The sequence below is a fragment of the Musa acuminata genome, chromosome BXJ1-6 (genome assembly GCF_036884655.1).
Source record: "Musa acuminata AAA Group cultivar baxijiao chromosome BXJ1-6, Cavendish_Baxijiao_AAA, whole genome shotgun sequence".
NCBI classification, from domain to species: domain Eukaryota; kingdom Viridiplantae; phylum Streptophyta; class Magnoliopsida; order Zingiberales; family Musaceae; genus Musa; species Musa acuminata.
Window position 1 is genome coordinate 11,548,292 of NC_088332.1, and position 21,030 is coordinate 11,569,321.

Here is a 21,030-nt window from a genome sequence, read left to right on the forward strand (position 1 = left end):
TGGATTTCCTTTCCCGTGGAGTCGAGTCTCTCTCCCCCTTTCTCCCTTCGAAGGGAACGAAGAGGTGGCAACGCCTTCAGATCCGTCCGCTTCTGTTCTTTCTCTCGCAGAGGGGTCTTTGCTTTGGTGGTGCCGCGGCGTCCATGGCGGAGGATCTTGTTCTTGACACGGCCATAAGGGATTGGGTCCTCGTCCCTCTCTCGGTGGTGATGGTGTTGATCGGCGTCCTCCGCTACTTCGTCTCCAAGCTCATGCGATCTCACCAGGCCCCCGACCTCAAGGTCGTCAAGGAAGGGTCCGTTTCTTCTTCCTTTGCCCATCGCGATCACGTTCCCTTCTCAAAGTTGGTTCTTCTTTTAGACGTTGATTTGGCCTCCCTGGATCTGTTTCCCAGGCAGGTAATTCTCAGAGCGAGGAACTTGAGGGCTGCATCTGGATTCATCCCGGCCAAGTCTTTTCGGTCTCGGAAAACTTATTTCACCAACGAGGTTACTTCTTTCGCTGTTAGATGTTATCGCGTTTATGATCTATTGAGTCAATATGTTTCGTGTTTCACATCCGATTCACCACAAGAATATCTAGGTAGAAAATTCACAAGAACTTTGCATTGAGATTTGTGCAATTAGGTGTAAGTACTGTTATATATCTTCTCCTGGTTAAACCCACAAAAAAGTTATCTTTTTGTGCTTAGCAGCAGCCATTCCTCAGAAACAATGTCTGTTTAATTATATTGGTTTTGTTTTTAGCAATAGTCTGGGTCACACAAGGTCTTAGAACATCATTGATTGTGTATGGATGATGAGAATTTGGAGCTGCAGGAGAATGGCTTGCTGCATGTTCCCAAGGGGCAGTCTCAAAATGCACAAGCACAGATGTTTTCAGACCCAAACTTAGCTATGGATATGATGAAGAAGAACCTATCGATGATCATACCTCAGGTACTGCACTACATACTGTTGACTTATTTGTCAGCCCTCCTTTCGTAAGGCTTATTATTTCCTTCCATTTTCTTTTCATCAAAGTTATCTTTTTCTTTGCCAGACACTTACCTTTGCATGGGTGAATTTTTTCTTCTCTGGTTTTGTAGCAGGTATGTTATATTTCATTACTGTCTGATGTAAGTTTTGTGTTTACCATATGTCATTTATGGGGCTGACTTGAAAGTTTCTTCCTGTGTTCATAGCATCAGTAGTAAACTCTTTTCATTATCTCTTTACGTCGCACAAGCACATCAGTTTTATTTTTGTTTAAACAGTACTTTCCTAACAACCTTCATGGCTCATTGTTCAGTGACGTGAAATGTTAAATGTGAAAGATAACTAAAATAGGAAACTAAAAATCTGACAAGGCTATGGTATCCTTACAGAATCATTTTGATTGTCGAGTTGAGACGACTCCACCGGCGAGTTGACAGAATTATTCGACTGCTTGTCAAGTTTCTTGTAGGATTTTATTCTCAAGCTTCTTGTAGGATTCACATGATATGCAGTTTACATCCATTCTCACTGCCTATTTGGTCTTGCCATATGCCTTGTTTTTGTCAATTGCAATTATATTGGTTAGTGTGATGTTTTAAAAATCATCCAATATCTTCACATGACTACTATTCTGTCTTATGAATTATCCTTATCCAGTTGATACAGTTCCTAATTTGTGCATTCCTATTTACAGCAAAAATACCATTTCCCTTGACCCAGAGATTCAGGGGAATGCTGCAGAATGGGATCGATCTAAGCACGGTTGATGTGAGCTATGTCAGCAGTCGTTCCTGGTCTGAATTGTTTCAACAATATTTTTTCTGTGACATTCTTTGATGACTTCAGCCCTGGTATCGTTTCCTACTCAAGCATTGCTTATGAATCTATTTCGTTTTGGACAGGTACTTTCTTAATTTGTTTGGATTAAGGGGTTTATTCAGCCTTATTCTTGGCGAAGAGAATGGTCAGTATATAAAGTCACAGTTTTGTTCAACTTTTGCATCTTCTAGGACTAGGCATTTTGTTTTGCTTTTTTTTTGTTTATGTTTGGGGCAACATTGTGTCTTGTGTATTCAGCCATGGATGACACTCAGCGGATGATGCAAATGAGTGGATTTGGTTTCGACCCATCTAGGGTAATTGCTCATAACTTCAAATGCATATTTTATTTGCATTTAAGTACATTTTTTATGATTATAATTTGTGTGTATTCCTTTTTTACATAGCATTTAAACAAGGTGTCATAGAGACCAAATAGTATACATAAGATGCCACAAAAATCAAATAGCAGCAGACACTTTTTTTCTTATAGAAGTCATCTAATGAATTCAGCAGGTGCAAACAAACAAAGTAATAAAAAAGATAGATAGAATTCTAACCAGATCTTGCTTTGATTCATATCTTTTGTACCTACACCGAGACGCTTGTGTGTGTCCATACTGTATGGTCTTTAATGATGTGAACATCGTTCAGAGCACTTGTTTTACACTAGGAACCTCAGGGGTTACCAGAACAATTTATTTTCTTTGTGAGGCAGAGCGTTCTTGCACTTCTGTAGTGCATGTCATATCGCTGATCTGACACCAAATAGTTTCAATTATTTTATGTGGTGCTTTTTTTTTACTATAGAACAGTTACATGACAACGATAATAGATGTGTTTTAAAATTCCTGTACGGTATTAGATGATGACTTGGTAGATCCTTATTAATCTACACATCATATCAAAACATATTATGTGCATTATTACTGGTGGGAGCTGTTTTGAACTTGCATGTAATGATTCGCAACCTTCTCTTTTTTGTGCACCACACACATGGCACATTTAGGGTCCTACATGGGGTAGTCATGTATCACCAAGGGTGGGAGGAAATAGATGCAAAGGGGATTCAAGCCAGCTTCCCCTTGAAAAGGGACTCAATGTGATTATCCAAGCCAGTCGTCATCAGCATGATTTGCAACTTTTTGATGCACAGGTGGTATGTGTCTGATTGTGTACTATGGTTAGTTTGACATGATCCAGCTTAATGTGCACTAAGCGCCCACCACCATAGGGTCTTAGGAAGGATGCGTGCATCCCTCTCTCCATGCTGAAAAGGCTGTTTCTGCTCTTTTAACCTGTCTCCCTCTCTGATTAGTAACTTGGATGTTGCCTTAGCTGTAGAAGTTCACCTAAGGTGTGTCACTTGGCTTTTTGTAGGTTTTGTTTTGGAATTAGGCATCAAATGGAATTAGATCAACTGGGATTGCTTTGATGGAATTATGATGATTCTGATATTCCAGCAATGATGCATAATTCTGAAACTGTAGACAAAGAATAAAGATTCTTGAACTTTACAGCAAATTGATAAGAAGAAACAAACAGAAGGAAGGATTTATGGAAGTGGAGACTGGAGAATTGCAGCCAGCAAATGAAATACAGGACACGACAACAACAGTAACAGTCAGTCCATAATGTCTCAACTATTTGAGGTTGACTATAAGACCCTTTCCTGTCATTGAGCTGTATCTACAGCAATATCATACATCACTTACCAGAAAGATACTTTATCCTAAATTTAATGATTGAATCCTATTGCAAAGTGGCAATATGCATTGGTTTGGTGAGAGTGCAATACAGAAGCAGAATACAAATTTAGCTTAATGCGCGTCTTTATGAACTCCAGAAAAGCTTTGTGAATTACCTCAGTCTCCTTCTATAGAAGACTGCATCTGAGAAGTACACGATTTTTTATAATATCCGCAAATTGGTTGCACTTTCTGTGGAATTTGGGTATCCAACTTTAATGAGATTTTTACCATGACTTTGCATCAAAAACTATCGGCGTTCCGGGTTTATCTGGCACAAATTTTGTAGTCCTTATTCCTCTTTAGAAATATTTGTGGTGATTGAAAGCTTTAAACCCAACAACAATAAAACTACTTTTTTTTCTTGCAGAGCTTGAGTGCAGAGAAGGATGGCATTGACATCATTCAACACGACTGGGCCCTTCCTAAAATGGAGAAACGTGCGGAAGATGCATTGAAGAAACTACTCAAGTAGTCAACTCAGTTTACCTACTCAATCCAAGTCTCCCTGTTTCCAATGAACTTGTCATGTTTGGTTTCATGTGACTGGTGCTGTAACAGGGAATTATTCTTAGGCACAGTTTTTAAAGCCATGCACTTTGTTATTCAGAGGGAAAAAAAATTGCCCAATTGAAATTTTGATCAAAGAACATTTAATTATGTTGTTTTTATTTCCATCAACAATTGTTAGCAACAGGTACTCCCATCTTGTGTTAATTCTGGAACAATGCAACGTTATTCTCATTCCAGAATCAGGTTGCCTTCACAGTCTTTACTTCGATTCCCCATTCCTCTGTATTATAAGCCTGTCATACATAGAAACATATCATGCCACATAAATCTAGGGTTTTTTTGACAGCTCCTTCTTGGCTGTTCAGCATATAGAGACACATCATTTTGACATTTTTGTGGGATGAGTAGTGCAGTCTTCCTACAAAGATCTTGTTCTTGTAATGGAGGTAGGGACATGAACATATCAGTCCTTAGTCAAAAGGTGGCTGTGATGAATACACTAATCAACTGTAGATGACACCGGTCGATGTCAGAACAGCAACTGCATTCATTCCATACTAAGATCCATCTTGTCCTGCACAAATCTACTCCCCGAGATCTAAAGCTGTACGTTTCTGTTCACAGTTTCAACCTTGTTAGATCGCTCGGTCTGACTTCTCCAGGAAAAGTTTGCAGTAGTTGACTTCTCCAGGGTGGGCTAATAATAATGGTGGTCATCACCATCATGCTAAAAGCTAATGTGGTCGATCTCCAGTGGGACGTCAAGAGCCTTCTCCCACCATAAAAGGAGGCCTTCTCCTCGATCTCTCAGGCCACAGAAGCAGGAAGCGCCTTCTCCTAACGCACCGACGGTTCACAACAGGCTTCGCGATGCCGAAGGCCACAACTCTCCTCCTCCTCCTCATCCTCCTCCTTAGAACATCCGCTACTGCAGCCGATCGTTGCTCGCATCAACCGGAGCACGGCGAGAGCATTCTGTATGAAGCAAGCCAGGTAAGATAAGATGCTTGAATGAGGATGGAGGCATTGCACTCGATATCAGATCCCACATTTGATCCAATGATATGATTTCTTGCAGTCGAGGAAGCTGCTTGTGGATCTCACGCTTGACTATGACCTCGGAGGGCCCAACACCAGGCATGATCCGAGGAAAGGGGGGAAGACCGGAAGTGGAGGAAAGAAACCTTGGACATCTCCACAGGCTCAAGATGCTCCTTCACATATTTAATCTGCCAACACTTCATCTCCCAACTTTCAAGTGAACTACTAATATTGCCACTTTATGTTGAACTCATGATTGCTTAGAAGCCAAAGGAAGAACAAGGTTGATGTGGCTACACCGTAATGGACAGGATCAGGCATGTGATCATTTAATTTGGCTTCACTGTCTTCCCCTCCTAAATCATATTCCTTTGGTCTTTATGTAATTGTCTTCGTCTCCATTTTATGCATGTTGTATGAGCACCCACTTGCAAACAAGAAGAGAGCTTCACATTATTATGTCGAGTTAACTTATAGAACTACTTGGAATTGGATGTTGGTGGTTGACCCAATATTTTATCTTTTATAGTTGATTCCCCTTAGCCACATGATTAGAAAAATATTAGGAGAAGAAATAAATGACATACAAGTCAACTAAATAGCCATCGAAATGACTCGAGAGCTCCTTCAGGTCTCAATGGATTTAGACTCACTTCGAAACTAACTTACATAATGACCAAAGTCGAATGGGTTTCCGAACCATGCTCTCCGATGCTTAAGTCAATCCCGACAAAGATAAAGAGTAAATCTAGCAAAGAATGACCGACCACGATTTTCATGTCAAAGATCATTTTTTAGTCTGTAAAAGGAAGAAAATATTCCATGGAGCATTTCTAGATGAAACAATATCTAAATGAGAAAAAATTGCTCAGCAACTATCACAATCTTTTCCAAACAGTATAAGGTAACAGCCAATTTTGCTGTGTTCCATCCTACACTATCCCATCCCAAGTCATTGAGAAAACAAGCCATTTTTACACTAGTCAGACAGGTTAGTAGATAACCAGAGGGCATATGTGGGCAATAAATTAACATCTAAATTCAAGGACAATGTTCCAACATATGCAAATGATGATGATACAAACTCTCTGAAGGAAAGAGAACAAAAAGGAGCTTCATATCTGGGGGTAGATCATGTCAAATTTATACTAACTTAGAAGACCTTTTCGAGAGTTTTGTTGCAACTGAAGCTTAAAATTCCAGTTGTCATGGAGATTACTTCAATATACTACTATAATAAAACATAAAACGCACAACAAGTTGCTTCTGCCAATTAGGTTTTTCTTGACGTCGATATGAACATGTACCCCTTGGTGAAAAGCTCGGTAGTAAGCAAGTTTGCAGGACACCATGAAAGAAAAATCAAGATTGTGCATTGAGGGGCATTTTCATCAAAATAGACCTAAATATTATGTAGGATCCGAAAGTCAAATTGTTGATTTCTATAATGCAAACAAAATGATAAGCCGGCTATTGACACCTACAAGTTAGATAAAAAAAAATATGATCATTTGTTGTCACTTGAAGCAAAGGCTCAAATAGTGAATACTCCAAAAAAATTTGAGACCACTAGACAAGATATCATCTCTATACCCACTAACTTGGCCTCAATCACAAAGACCTTAAGAGAATAGGAAAAATAAGACATTGATATCAGCCACATGAATACTTTTGAATGGAAGAGTAAAAACAGAAAAAATCAATATCCATCAAAAGCATAAATTGGACAACTAAGATTTAATTCACATACATATCAAAAGCATCATAAAGGAAAACACAGCTAATAACTAAAGCTTACAATAGAGGTGAAAAGATGGGAACATCAAAGCCGGAAAAGCACTAGTAGGGGGAAAAGAGTGGAGGAAGCTTGAGGTTGACGGCAACTGGTTAAGCAGTTGATGCTAAAGAAATATTTAAGGCATTAACTGGGGACTGCACAAGAATGGTCATGATCATGTGTGAGGATGATTACATAGGAACGAATAATTCACAATAGGCAAAAGACAAGTTCTCAGCATTTTGGAAAAGCAGCCATTTACTTGAGACCAAACCTAAGTATCAAATCTCAGTCTGGTACCAGTCCTTGTGCAGAAAGGTGGTGGAGAAAAACCATAACTCAGCTCGGTTAACAGAAAGTTTTACATGATTAATTCAACGGTTTTCTCAGAATAAATGGTATAGATTGTAGACTAACGGATAATAGGTTACTCCAAGACCAACCAACAAGTTTTTGCACCACTAAATGCAGCCAATAAATTGCTGATTAGATGGATTGACACATGCAGAAAAATCATAGCTCAGTTTAACAGAAAACTTTACATGATTAATTCAACAGTTCAGACACACAAAAAAATGGTTTGGACTGTGTGGACAATTACATTAACAAACATGACATCATCAATATTTTAGTATATGTGTCAGATCATACAATAAAGAAAAACTAAACACTCTAATTATACCTTCCATTACAGGGAAAGTTCTTTAAAAGCAAACAGAAGCCCAATCAATTTTCTCTTAAAACACACCTGCAAAGTGCACTGCACCTTATCAAATGGATACCTGAATGCTTATCTGACAAATAAAAAAAATGCAAATGAAGGAACAAAAAAAATGGACTTCAGATCCTTAAGCCCGAGGTAAATCATATCAAGACAGAATTCATTTCATTCAATTTTGCGGAAGTTTATTCAATTGAACTATACATATTTTGTTCAAAACAAAATTCAAATAAACTAACGTATTCCACTCCTGGGAGGATTTTCTTTTTTTTCTCCAAAAACTGCTCATGTCTATTTCTCATGTTACCCTTACTCTACATTTTAATATATATCTTATCTCCAATGTTTGTTTCTCAATTCACCAACTGACCAGCCACAAACCAGATACCGCCCATCCTGAATCTACTAAAATGTTTAGTTGTGTTCCAAGATCAATGTTGACATACTACTACTAACATTTAAGGAGGCATGTCTATTTGGAACTTAAAACCAGTTACTTTCTAAATAGAAAAACTTTTCCAGCTCTTTCATATCAAAGTTACTTTAGCATAGATCTTGCCAACTAACAAGAATTTAATTATCAATAACAAAGTTTCCTAATACTCATGGATTTGTTATGGTAAATAATTAGCATGAATACAAATCATTAATATCAGCATACAAGAAATCAGAGAGAATAATCAACCTCACCTTGTTCTGCATAACCCACAACCTCAGATTTCATCAAATGATCAGATTTTCACTTTCTTCAATAACAGAATAAAAGGAAGGCAGAGAGGTTATTTCAACAAATATCTTTCTTCCTAAGTACAATGTAGTATATATAAACCAAATATGAAAACAATGACATCTATAGTGACATTTTCACCAAATGGCTCAAAGGAAATAAAACCCAATAAAACCCAGAACCCATAAAGCATGGAAGATAGAATGTACTCCTAGCTTGCCTCCATGCGAGACACCCTTTGCAGCATGCTCTAGTATATAATATTATACTGTGCCAAATGAACCAACATTTATAATTTATAACATTTCAGTAACCCTACCCCCCAACAAAAAAAAAAGGCCTACTATAATCACCACAAATTCCTTGTTATTATAAACAAAAAGCATAATGTCTGATAATCTTTACTCTGCTAAACAACACCTCCACTTCAAGCAAATATTAATTCATGATACAGTTAACAGCGGTTGAAGATCTATGTTTTGCACCTCCACTCCACTTGATGGCATACAAACTCAAGAGGGAAGATGGATTCTTTGGCTCTGAATTTTGTTCATGTTATACAGTCACACAATTTATCGTATGTCTTTTTACTTCAGTTGCGCTTACAAAATCAATTTCCCTAGCCATCTGGATTTACTATAATTAACTTCTTTGGTCATTCAAAGACAAAAATCATTATAGCCAACCACAAATATTTAGCCAGACAGTTATATATCCAGCAGCATGCAGGTAAACCTCATGGTTCACAAAAGCTCATAGAAAAGTCATTAATTTCTAATAAAGGCAAAAAGTTCAGCTGAACCATGAAATTGGATGAGGTCAATGGCATAGAAAGCAACACCTAAACTCCTTGCAATATGCGATAACTATCCAAGTTAAACTAATTCCATATCCCTCCTCTAAAGAATTTAAACATATAATGTTGAATTGTTTCATCAACCAATATGAAGTTTCTCAATAAAAACTATAAATATTGGGTCTACCATGGACCTCCTTTACTTCCACTTCTAAAAGATCGGCAAACCTGCACTCTGAAGTCTCAAAAATCTTCAGTATGCCAACATATCAAGCTGCATACTGACACAACCACCACAAACAATTAAAGAGTAACCAACATTAGAAGGGTCTGAAATACCAAAAATAAAAATTCAGATAAATAAAAGCACATCAGGTGATAATTAGTAAAAGACTCAACTATGTTTACAATCTTGGTAGCTGCTCAAACTCCATACCTGCTGGTGCTTAATAAGGAATATATATGTACACATGATTCAACAATTTAACCAACAAATCCTAACTATTCAAATATTGATAAGTTACCAGAATTTAGAAATCATTGTTCGTTTTAAAATTTAAAAACAATAACCTCTCACCACCATTTTCTCTTTCATCCTACCAAAACTCATAATACTTTGAGATATAATTCAAGATACCACACTCTTTTTGCTGTTAACATATGCAACATCCAAACAACAACAAACTCATGTTCATTGTCTTGCGAAAAGAGTTCAAAATGATCAAATTCTAATTTAGCTCATACAAAAATTTCAAAAATTCTTTGTTCACTAGTTTTGAGGACAAACTAACTCCTTAAGCTAAGTGCTCATTTATAGTTGTGAATCCTCTACAGAAATACCAGCATCTGCAAAATTCAGAAAAAAGCCATAGAATTGTTTGACTGGAATGAAACTTTAAAGTCTCTATTCTGCAAACATGTTCTTCGTTGAAGCTTCTTGATTGGCTGAGGTCAAAAATAAAGTGCCGCAATAACAAAAAGTCATTGATTAGATACTTAACAGACCAAGTCCAAAAATACAAGAACATAAGAATAGGTATACATATGATGTATGCCCATCAAATGAAGCATCATAATACCTATTCCAAATTGCAGCAATCTTAATGTGAAGATCAGAAAGATCAAGCATGAAAAAATGAATGTCACCTCAGGGTTTGGTGGAATCTAAAGAAGCAGTTTCACTCAATACAAAAGCCTGGATGAGGCTTTGGGCAGCATGGGTCTGCTCTGGTGTTCCAGATATTATAATCACTGTCTCTGTTGCCTCAGGTCTGGGTTCAGTGATGGTAATTTTGGCTTCTGAGATCTAAAATATGGGGAAAAGAAAGGTTAAAAGTGAATAAATAACTGTAATGTACAATAACACATATCACGCAAACCTCACGGATATGCCTCAGGCAACCTCCATCTTCACCATAGATAGAAGGTACAAGGGATCGAGGAACCACAACATCTACACTTGTGATAGGCACTGGCTGGCTTCCACTGCACCAAAGTGAACAGAATTAAAGGAATTCCGTTTCATGCAAGAAATTTCAACAAATAGCATAAGTAGGTGGAAAAGCTGACCTAGCAAATCCACCCATCCTTCTTTGTGGAACTCCTCCTGGGTAATCAGGTAAAGGCATGGGACCGCCTACATCCCTCATACCCTATTTCAATTAACCAAAATGAATGCTTAGTAATGAATACGAAGGGAGGGGGGGGTGAGGGGGAGGAGAAACAGCCAGGTAATGTTAACAAGTAGTTCTACTTCAGCAAACATGCCTCAGATGATATGCTGGCATTTCTTACTATCCATAAACAGAATTTGTAACTAATTGACAAGGATAAATCAACTTTGTTTTAGGACCAGAACCTTAACACTGGTGAGCTAATCCACCAGAACAAATTGAAACTCATCAGACCAATAGAACAAGAAATTTCACATGCTAGGATTCTAAATCAACTTTTAGAAGACTACTAATTAGTTTAGTCTCTACCAATAGAAGGTGAGGAACAAAAACTGAACTGCATAACAGAAGCATATATCACAAACCAGTTTCAGCTCGAATTAAAAGCATATGAATCAGGATTCTACCAGTCATAAGAATTATTTGTAACAACTAGAGGATAGCAGTGCTAGCAAAACCTGAAAGTTTAAACAACAAAATCATCCTTGGTCCATGCATTTATAACAAAGGAACAGCCACATGCATGGGTCTCCCAATTATGCAGTGTTTGGGTAATGTTAACACTTAACAATGCACCCTACCACTGCAAACTGAGAGGTTATATAGTGACTTGCACTGTTGACACCCACATCAAGAAGAGCTGAGAGGTTATCTAGTGACTTGGAACTGCTAACACCACATCAAGAAGCACCACCATTAAAGAGGTGTCACAGCCTTTCCCCTTAATAAATGCAATCATAAAACTGAATTATTTTATCAACAACTAAATGTAAATGTTGTACCTAAACAAATTGTAGAAACTACATAATCAACTTTAACATGTCATACACATTTGTAATAGGATTGCATTTCCTGTAACCAAATAACATGATCCTTGGACCCTTTAAATAAATTACATGATGAATCATTTATAATGATACTATACCTAACATCTCATCCTTCACTGCAATGTGTTGTTATAGTATTTTTTGAATTGCCCACTTCTCTGATGAACACGAGAAAGCTAGAATATTTTGTGATTATCTTATCGTCCTGAGAATGTTTCCCAGCCATCTCAGCTGAATCGCTTGAGATTCAGTGTATTTAGCCCTCCCATACCAACAAAACATAAAAAGTTTTGACAGTACCATTTGAGTACAAAAGTAATCCATGTCAGATTAATTGAACTCGCAACTCACTTTTCTGTTTATATTACCCATCCTTAAAGCACCTACCTTCGGCCACAAGCACACCCATTGTTTGGTATATTAGTCACTCTGTAAATATAGTACAGTCGTTTCTTTAACATGTTACATTGTGTTTTTGTTTTTTCCCTTGCTTTTTGCTGTAAAAATCTGTCTGCTAGGCATGTCTATGAGAACACTGAGTCAAAACTGACCAAAACATCACACTCTTCATGTTCTATGGCACTGCTTTCTAACACCATCTGTACAGCATGAAACATCAGATTCCCCATGTGGCACAGTGCTATATGGGGCTCCAGTTATGCATCGGAGACAAGTTTGAACCTAATTAAGTCACACCACAGCGCAACCTAGGCATTTCAAGCACTTCAACACCTGATTGTTGCCTACTGTTCCTGGTCTTGAGGCTTGCCTTTTGCTTTGGCAACAAAGTTAATAAGTTGTTTGTTGAATTACTTGTTCCACTGATCCCCATGGCAACAATGGCATTTTGCCCGCAGCTCACCCCTTCAACTAACATTTTCTTTCCTTATCCTTAGTGTGTTGCAAATAGGCTAACCCTTTGCGAACGATATTGCTACAGTGCGCACAACTTAAGCAATTTCAATCATGTAATAATGGGCCACCAGAGGGAAGAAGATAACTTAAAAGTATTGTATGTATCATTTTTGCTCCATTTTAGTTCTTTTCCCCCATCAGCAACTGGTTTGTCAGCATACAAAAATCTCAAGCCATGTTTTTTTTTCAAAAAATAAGTAGCAAAGACAGGATTCGAGCCTAGAATCTTTACCAACGAAGCTAGCTGACACCTTCATCTCAGGTCATGTTGCAATTCCACAATCCCCCACCAAAACTTGCTTGAACAACATGCAAATAACACTTGCAATACTAAAAAAGTATAGTAACCCTAGACTATTTGTTGCATAACCATTTGGAGCATGAGAACATGTCCATTTCAGTGACCAATAAAGTGTTATTGTTATGTTATGTATGTGCAATCCCAATTTTGTGCTTTTCCAAACAATGACAACAGTTTTGCCCATGCATTAGCTCTGTAGAATCTCTCTTTGCAGATCCTACAGGATCACAATAAGTTAACGGTAAGCCTTGGTGAGCAGAAATTATTTTGGAGTTGGCGCACAGTTTAGGCTTGGTATAAGTATAACATCCTCGTTATACCAAACACTAGAAAAACTAGAATCTGCTCATGCTATGCACAAAACAAAACAAAAAATATATTCCTTTCACTCCCCAATTCCCACAAAAGTACAATTTTTTTCTCTCAATGAAACAAAAAAGTAAACTACAAGACAAATACAAACCTTTTAGAAACAAAACAATGCTTCAATTTCAACAGATATCAGTAATACCAAATTAAAACCTCCTACGTAGAATATTCAGCCTACAAAATCAACTCATACCCTACAAGATGTTGCATTACTCATCAAAACCATTCATAACACTATCTAAAAAATGCTTGTATCCAAACAACAACAAGCAGCATCAGTGAAGGTATTACAATTTTTTTCAACGAGCAGTGAAGATATTACTATCTAAAAAAAGCTTGTATCCAAACAACAACAAGCAGCTTGAATCCAAAATATTTTTTTCACTCCCCAATTCCGACAAAAGTACAATTTTTTTCTCTCAATGTAACAAAAAAGTAAACTACAAGACAAATACAAACCTTTTAGAAACAAAACAATGCTTCAAGTTCAACAGATATCAGTAATACCAAATTAAAACCTCCTACGCAAAATATTCAGCCTACAAAATCAACTCATACCCTACAAGCAGTTGCATTACTCATCAAAACCATTCATAACACTATCTAAAAAAAGCTTGTCTCCAAACAACAACAAGCAGCATCAGTGAAGGTATTACAGCATGTGCTGCAGTAAGAAAAATGGTGCATACTGATAACAGTACATCACAAAGCATAATATGATAACAGATGCTACTCCATACAACATACCAACATCTGACTGGTGGGTTTGCATGACTAGCAAAGTAACCAAATAATATTGACCACAGACTGGTCACTAACAATACTGAAAACTACTGACTATACAATGTGAGTTATTACCTAAAAAAGGACTATTCTTTTCCAAAATTTAATACAAAATATAAATATTGCCACTTTTATTTTATCAATAAAGAAGACACAAGAATGTGATACCTGAGGCAGCCATGGTGCAGGTCTTTCGATACCAAGTGGTGGAATACCCAGACCATGAACTGGATGTGCAAATGCAGATCTTTCTTCAAACAGGCGACCAACAGGATCCTTCTGAAATGGGGGCAAATTCGGGTACAACCTGGAGGGTGAAGATTCCCTCCTCCCCATGTACAGACCATATGGAGGTAATTGCTCGATAAAAGCAGGAGGCGCATTAGGATTCATAGCAGATAACTTATCACGAAAAACGTGATGCTTCAGTCTAGAGGTTATTTGCAACAAAGCTTCCTGAACTGCTCCAAATTCACCAGATATCTAAAAAAACACTCAAGCATCATGTTTCTGCCCTGATCAAAATCGAGCATAAACAAAGACATTTGGTAGAAAAAAGAGAGGCAGGAGAAACATCCAGGATCAAACCATTTCATACAGGAACTAATCAGAAAAAGAAGCAGCAGCCAAAATATCCACAGTAAGCGATCCACAACATACCTGGACTACCTCATCATTTTCTGGCACACCCTTGGGGATCTGATCTTTACCGAGAATACGAATATGAGCTCCCGAAAGCTTCCTCATTTCTGCTATTATAGCACCACCTTTGCCAAGAAGACAACCAGTTTGGTTGGAAGCAACAAGAAGCCTTGACAAAACAGTGCTATCTTTAGCATCAGGTACAGCCAACACTAGTCTATGCTGAACACGAAGAACTGCATCCTGTACTGGTGCGATCCTATCACTTGGAAGCTACAGAATACCAATACCCACATTAGTAAAGTGACATTATCTGTCATAACAGTCTAACAATTTAAAACAAAATTGACTATTATCATGGAGTTGAAAATGCAACCTCCTTTATGGAAAAAAATATCAAACAAATAATGGCAAACAGAAAACTTTCTGGAGAAGCGACATGGAGTCACAAAAATCCAAGAAGGGATGCAAAGTAATGAGAAATGCTCAGATAGGTCGTTTTTAGCGTGAGATACAAGTAGCCATTGGACAAACACATGATAGTTTTTTTTCCCTGCTTTAATGAAATAGGTGAGCATGAGATTTCACTAACATAGCTTTTTTTTTCCTAAAACAGTAAATCCAAAATGTCATAATTCTCCAAGGACTCAAGTAAACTAATCTCAGAAGTTACACCATGATTATCTACTTCAGATATCACAGAAAGAGAATAAGCAATTATAACCTCCAGAACATAAGACAAGAAGTAATGTCAAAGGTACATTTGATTTGGTATTGAAGTATCTAGGTTAAATAATCGTAATACGGGTGATTTTACCCAGTGTTTTGAAAGGCACCCGGTCACTCACTTAGGTGCTCGGGCGAGGCGAGGCCCGAGCGCCTCGCACAGTGGTCGGGCAACACACTTCAGTGAAGCACCGCCTCAGTGCTCGCTTGAGCCCAAGCGTCGAGTGCCACGAGCATGTGCTCGATTGAAAGTGAGCAATCAAATCATACTATCAACTCTGGTTCGATTGAACAGAAACTTAGTTGGTTCAATGGAACCAACTAAGCATAGTAAACAATAACGATAACCCCCTCCCCTCCCACGACCTCTGACCCACTAACAATAAACCCTAATTACTCTCGTAGCCCCGACCCACCTTTCGTCCATCGCCGCTGCATTCGTGTGCACCTCCCTCCGCAACCACTGCTTTTGTGTGAAACTCCTTCCGCTGGTAAGGGACAGGACTGCAACGTTATCCGCTACCGACGAACACATCTGAAGCTTCCTCCATCCCCAACAACGTCACCCTCCACAGCTTCCTCCGCCATCACTGTCGTCATCCGAAGGTTCCTCGATCACCGTCGTCCTCTCCTTCCCCACCTTCCACCATCGGTGACTCCTCTTCTTCCCCCACTGTGTACTTTTATAACTATGTTAACAGTGGATTAACTCCTATTAACAATGGATTATTAATCCTTAGAACTGATATTAAAACAACTATTACCATATCTTTTAATAAATTAAAACTAATATTAATCCTTAGAACTATTGACCCTATTTAGAACTAATTCCTATTTAATACTAATCCTTATTTAGCACTGTTAATCATATTTATCGATTGTATTATATATTTTAATATTTTAATGTTATAGAGAGCCTTTGCTCGAGCGAGAGCCTAGGCATCTCAAGCATTTGGAGACCTACCTAGCGCTTTTAAAAACACTGGTTTAACCTTAAGAAACTAGGCTAACTAGGCCAGCAATGAAAGTGAGAGAAGGTTCTTGCAACTTATTAGACATGACGTCTTATCCCTCACCATCCAGGTAAGACATTTTTTACTGTGTTAATCTGAATTTTCTTAGCTCTGGTGTTTAGTATCATTAAACCAATAACTACCAGCTTAACCTTCTCAATACCAAATCAAATGCGGCCTAAGAATTGCCACAAGGGTGTGCAGACCTGCAGCCAAGTCAAGAAAATGACAGGCAGGAGTAAGTTAAGAAAGAGGAAGAGGGGGTAGTTGGGGTTCGTAAGAGAGCATAATTTGCAACAATAACATCTTACACATACCAACTGGTTTAATTTATTTTTTTATGTATAATGTAACATGCAACAAGATTGTCAATATCTTACAGTGACACATGGTGAACATGACATACCAAATTCTTGAGCAGCTAATGGAGCAATGGGTGTATGGATTAATCTCAGCAATCAAAGATAAGAATTTTAAACAAAAAATACTTTTAGTTATGTTGAAAAAAGAAATGGTTAAAAAAAACAACAACAAAACCGTAAGTCTTAACTATTTGAGATTGGCTAAATGGTTAAAAAAACTGTTATTGTTAAAATTTTAATTAAAGCTTGACCCAAAAATAGCATTTCCCCAAGATTCTCTGAATTGAGTTCCATTATGCCCACATGCTGCTTGTGATACAACAAAAACCAGCAAGAAGTATGAAACCAGTGTCAGGAGAAAACATACACACGCTTCAGCCACTACCTGAATCATTAATGAATTATTATCAGAGGAGAAAGCCGAGGAGGATAAACTAGAAGCATACCGCAAGACCAGATATCACTATAATCCGATCATCTGATTCAGGAGTTGTCTCCAGAACTTTAATTTCACAACCAGTGTCATTTTGAAGACCTTTAACAATGTTCCCTCCCTTCCCTATCACACTTCCAACTTTGTCACTGGAACAGAATAACCTGTAAGTTATTAGCTCTGGAGAAAGTTGAGGCTGCAGAGGTGGTCCACTTTCATGAAATTTAGGAAAAGGTGGACCGATGCTTGGATGAAAGTCAGCAATGTGATGGGGCCTGTTTGAGAATGGTGGCCCTTGATGGGGATGATGATAATTTAGCGGTGGAACGCCTTCTGGCCGAGGACCAGAAGCAAATGGATGAGATGATGGACCAGAAGAACCCATTGGAGGGAACAAATCACGTTCACGGGGTGGATTATCCAGAAGCTGCTGAGCAACTAAATGAAGAGCTTTCTTCACTGATTCAACCCCTCCTGTTAACTGCAAAGTGATATTACAAAGTTTTAGACATTATTCATTGATCGACACACTGCTTCTCTTAAATATCTAAACTAAAACAAGAGAAAAGAAAAAAAAACAGAAAATAGTACAAGATGCAAGAAAGCAATAAAACAACAAGGATGAAACAATGGCAAAGACTGATAATTGAAACAGTTGCTAAATATCCTCAAAGTACTCTTTACCTGGACAATTTCATCCTGTTGTGAAGCACACAATGGAAGTTTATCTCTTGGGAGTATCCGTATCTGGGCTCCACTATCAGCTGACATTTGCTTGATTACACTCCCACCCTTTCCAAGGAGGCAACCCACCTGGTTAGACAGAACTAGTAATCTTGCAGAAACATTGGAAAGCTTCTTATTTGCTTCATCTTCATCGTCATTTTCTGCTTCACGTTCAATTATTCTCTCAAATACAAGCAGGAGAGCCTTCACTACTGATGATGGTACTCCATCAAACTTTGAACTCTCCACAGGAGAAGAATCCTTAGCTCCTTCAATGTTCTCAGTGATTTCCTGGGAATTATCACCACCATCATCGGTACCAGTTTCTTCATCATCTTCTTTACCCTGTTCGTTGCCTAGTTCTGCATCTTTCTCCAGCCCAGTAACTACAATAACTCTCTCATCACATCCAGGGACAGTCTCTTCAAGTCTAATCTTTGCACCAGTCTCTTGACGTATCCTTGCTACAATACCTCCACCTTTACCAATCACGCTTCCAGATTTTGAAGCAGGACAAAGTACTCGGAAGATAATAGCACCTGGAGGCACTTTCAGCTGATTTTGCTGTGTTATAGAAGGTCCAGTCTTTTGCCACTTACCCCTACCATTGGGCTCTAAGGGATTTCGTTCATAAGGACGCTTGGAAGGTAAAAATGGAAACGCCATGTGCTTCTAAGCCACTGATCCAACAGGAGCAAGACTAGTTAAAAAACAACTTGCAACAAATCAGATCCAAAGAGAAAAGATACAGCAGAACACCGTAAAGCATCAAGCACATCAAATAAAAAATCCCAGATGAAACAAAGACATCACATAAAAAATTTATTTTCTCATACTAGTAGATTTTCATGTATTCTTTTTTGGGTTAGTTCAAATTGTTTGAGATTGTCAACATTATATTTAATGCATCCTTGCTAACCAACAATGCTAGAGTCACAAAGCAATCCAGATTTGAACCCCAGAAAATAGTGACATCATTAAAAATATATATAAGAGCCAACATAAGCTAATGCAAAAGCTTTTAGGTAAAGTAAATTTATAACTGTGTTAAAATTTTGCATTTAATAACTCACACGACTAAGCAGTCGACCTGCAATCAAATCACCATCTTAAAAATTGATGGGTGGCAACAGGTTGTCAAACTAGCTTTTCGAGCTAGGCTCGTACAGGGAAGCAACTTGGATTGTAGGATCAGATCATGAGATCATAAGATCCAACAATTTATTAAAAATTTAATTTTAAGATACATACATATAATTACAGAAATTTATAAATATTTTTATAAGATTTAACAACACTTGTATATTCCTAAGTTAATAATTACATTTTTTATCAAAGTGAATGCATAATCTCTTATTTAAATGAATAACAATTTTATTATTTCGTGTCTCATTTTTTTTTTAGGTTCACAACAATTGATCTCTCCACTGAAGCATCTAAAGTCAAGAATGATACTCATTGAATAAAAAATTAATAATAAATCTGCATTAGTGATGATATTTCGACTGTAACAATTAAAAGTATCATGACCTTAACCAAATCCATGCTTTCTGGTTTCTGTATATGACTGGAAGAAGGCACACTAACTTTCTTGAATAAGAGGTGTTATAAGCTACACATCAGAGCCTAATCGATCACGTGTGCTGGTATATGAACAGGTATATCAACAGAATTAAAGAGAAGGAGAATTTATCTTTACATGACATCATTCTCTTACCAAGCTGGAGTTTAGTTTCAAATAGGATAACAACAGAAGACCTCCAAGTTTCTGAAATAAAATACCATGCAAGTGAACGAAGATATGAATGCAAATAGTTGTCTAAGTTCATCAAGAATAATCATAACTTTTTTTCTCCACAAACGAATATTGACACCAGAGAAATAAGAGACAGGAGGAGAGGACGAGAGGATGACATGAGAAAGGAGGAGACAGAGGGGAGGAGACAGGAGAAGAAGAGAGGGCAGGAGAGGAGAGGATAAAGCAGGGTTGTCGATGAGTGGAGAGCATAAGGCAGGGAAGAAGAGGAGAAGACGGGAAGACGGGAGGAAAGGAGACGAGAGAGGGAAAAGAGAAGAGACGAGAGAGGAAAGAGACGGGAGGAAAGGAGAGAAGACGGGAGGAGAAGAGAGGATGGGAGAGGAGAGACCAGAAGAGGGTACGAGATGGGAGGAGAAGAGAGGGAAAGAGAAGAGACGAGAGAGGAAAGAAGAGGGAGGATAAGAGATTGGAGAGGAGTACCGGGTAAAGGAGGCGGCTTGGCCCGCGACAACGGCAGCGGTAGGTGGCGGCTAGAGGTAGCGGCCGAGAGGAGGTGGCTCGGTCGGCGACGTCGGCAGCGGCAGCAGAGAAAAAGTTAGGGCTGGCTCGTCGCACGGTCCCTGGCAGTGCACGCCGCCTCCGCTTCTCTCTGTTAGTTTTTTACCCTTTTTCTCTCTTATATCAACACATCGAGTCGACTCGGTTAGTCGGCCGATTGTATCGAGTCGACTCGGTTCCACTCGCGAGTTAACCCGAGTCCATATACATGGCCAAAAGAAAACCTGATGCATCTTATTATCTCACTGACTCAGACAAATATAACACGAAAATACAAATGAACGAAAAAAAAATTTTCAATTATTTATCGGGTGAATTTTTGAAAAAAATAATTTTTTTTAAATAATTATATTATCTCTATCGATCGTCGCTTTCACCTAGTACCCTCGTCCTCATCAGATCGAACTTTACATGCCTCGTTCTCGCTTACGACATGCAATTAATAGTCCTACTACTCTAACTCCTCTCCTATTTATTTCATCAAATTTATCCTTAGGCACTTCGTCCAATGTCGTCTTTACTCGTAACATAGGTTACAAATGATATAGGAGCAAGCAAAGGGGGGCTATACGTGAGAAAATAGGAGACTGAGAGAAAAGTTAGGACAACGAGAGTCAATAATCATTTATGCCACGAGTAAAAACGATAAGAGCAAGACATATAAGGAGAATCTGACAGGAGCTAGTTGGATCTAGAAAGACAAGAGATGATAAAAGGAAACGACGACGATGATATAATGAATAGATAATGACAGGTCCAATATAAGTAATGGTAAAATCATATTTTTACATAACTTTATGAGAATTTTTAAATATTTAAATATT

General features: G+C 38.1%; 2 protein-coding genes across 6 annotated transcripts; one reads left to right on the forward strand and one right to left on the reverse strand.

Moving 5' to 3' along the window:
* Positions 1-4: 4 nt before the first annotated feature.
* On the forward strand, positions 5-4,221 carry LOC103987761 (uncharacterized). The gene is made up of 8 exons (XM_009406150.3): positions 5-295; positions 395-488; positions 819-938; positions 1,042-1,090; positions 1,672-1,771; positions 1,880-1,941; positions 2,055-2,113; positions 3,915-4,221. Exons 1-8 carry the CDS (start codon positions 144-146, stop codon positions 4,017-4,019), a joined length of 741 nt encoding a protein of 246 aa, XP_009404425.1. The 5' UTR covers positions 5-143; the 3' UTR covers positions 4,020-4,221.
* A 3,174-nt stretch (positions 4,222-7,395) lies between these two features.
* Positions 7,396-20,308, reverse strand: LOC135583537 (KH domain-containing protein HEN4-like). Of its 5 annotated transcripts, XM_065187226.1 has the most exons (10): positions 20,129-20,308; positions 19,607-19,657; positions 17,848-18,569; positions 17,177-17,644; positions 14,648-14,902; positions 14,156-14,470; positions 10,689-10,771; positions 10,499-10,604; positions 10,266-10,425; positions 9,744-10,064 (listed from the first exon to the last, which is right to left on the reverse strand). In XM_065187226.1, exons 3-9 carry the CDS (start codon positions 18,553-18,555, stop codon positions 10,267-10,269), a joined length of 2,094 nt encoding a protein of 697 aa, XP_065043298.1. In that variant the 5' UTR covers positions 18,556-18,569; positions 19,607-19,657; positions 20,129-20,308; the 3' UTR covers positions 9,744-10,064; position 10,266. The 5 variants fall into 5 exon arrangements, with proteins under 5 accessions (XP_065043296.1, XP_065043297.1, XP_065043295.1 ...); XM_065187224.1 differs by lacking the exons at positions 9,744-10,064; positions 19,607-19,657 and adding an exon at positions 7,396-7,623 and having other exon boundaries at positions 20,129-20,307; XM_065187225.1 differs by lacking the exons at positions 9,744-10,064; positions 19,607-19,657 and adding an exon at positions 7,856-9,393 and having other exon boundaries at positions 20,129-20,307.
* Between the last annotated feature and the right edge of the window lie 722 nt (positions 20,309-21,030).

Bases quoted from the DNA above. Each gene is read 5' to 3' on its own strand.
- LOC103987761 (XM_009406150.3), top strand. From the start codon at position 144: ATGGCGGAGGATCTTGTTCTTGACACGGCCATAAGGGATTGGGTCCTC. The intron at 296-394 runs GTCCGTTTCTTC...TCTGTTTCCCAG, and splicing joins CTCAAGGTCGTCAAGGAAGG to GCAGGTAATTCTCAGAGCGA. The intron at 2,114-3,914 runs GTAATTGCTCAT...TTTTTCTTGCAG, and splicing joins TTGGTTTCGACCCATCTAGG to AGCTTGAGTGCAGAGAAGGA.
- LOC135583537 (XM_065187224.1), bottom strand. From the start codon at position 18,555: ATGGCGTTTCCATTTTTACCTTCCAAGCGTCCTTATGAACGAAATCCC. The intron at 17,645-17,847 runs GTAAAGAGTACT...ATCACTTTGCAG, and splicing joins AACAGGATGAAATTGTCCAG to TTAACAGGAGGGGTTGAATC. The intron at 10,426-10,498 runs GTTTGCGTGATA...CCCATATTTTAG, and splicing joins GCCTGAGGCATATCCGTGAG to ATCTCAGAAGCCAAAATTAC.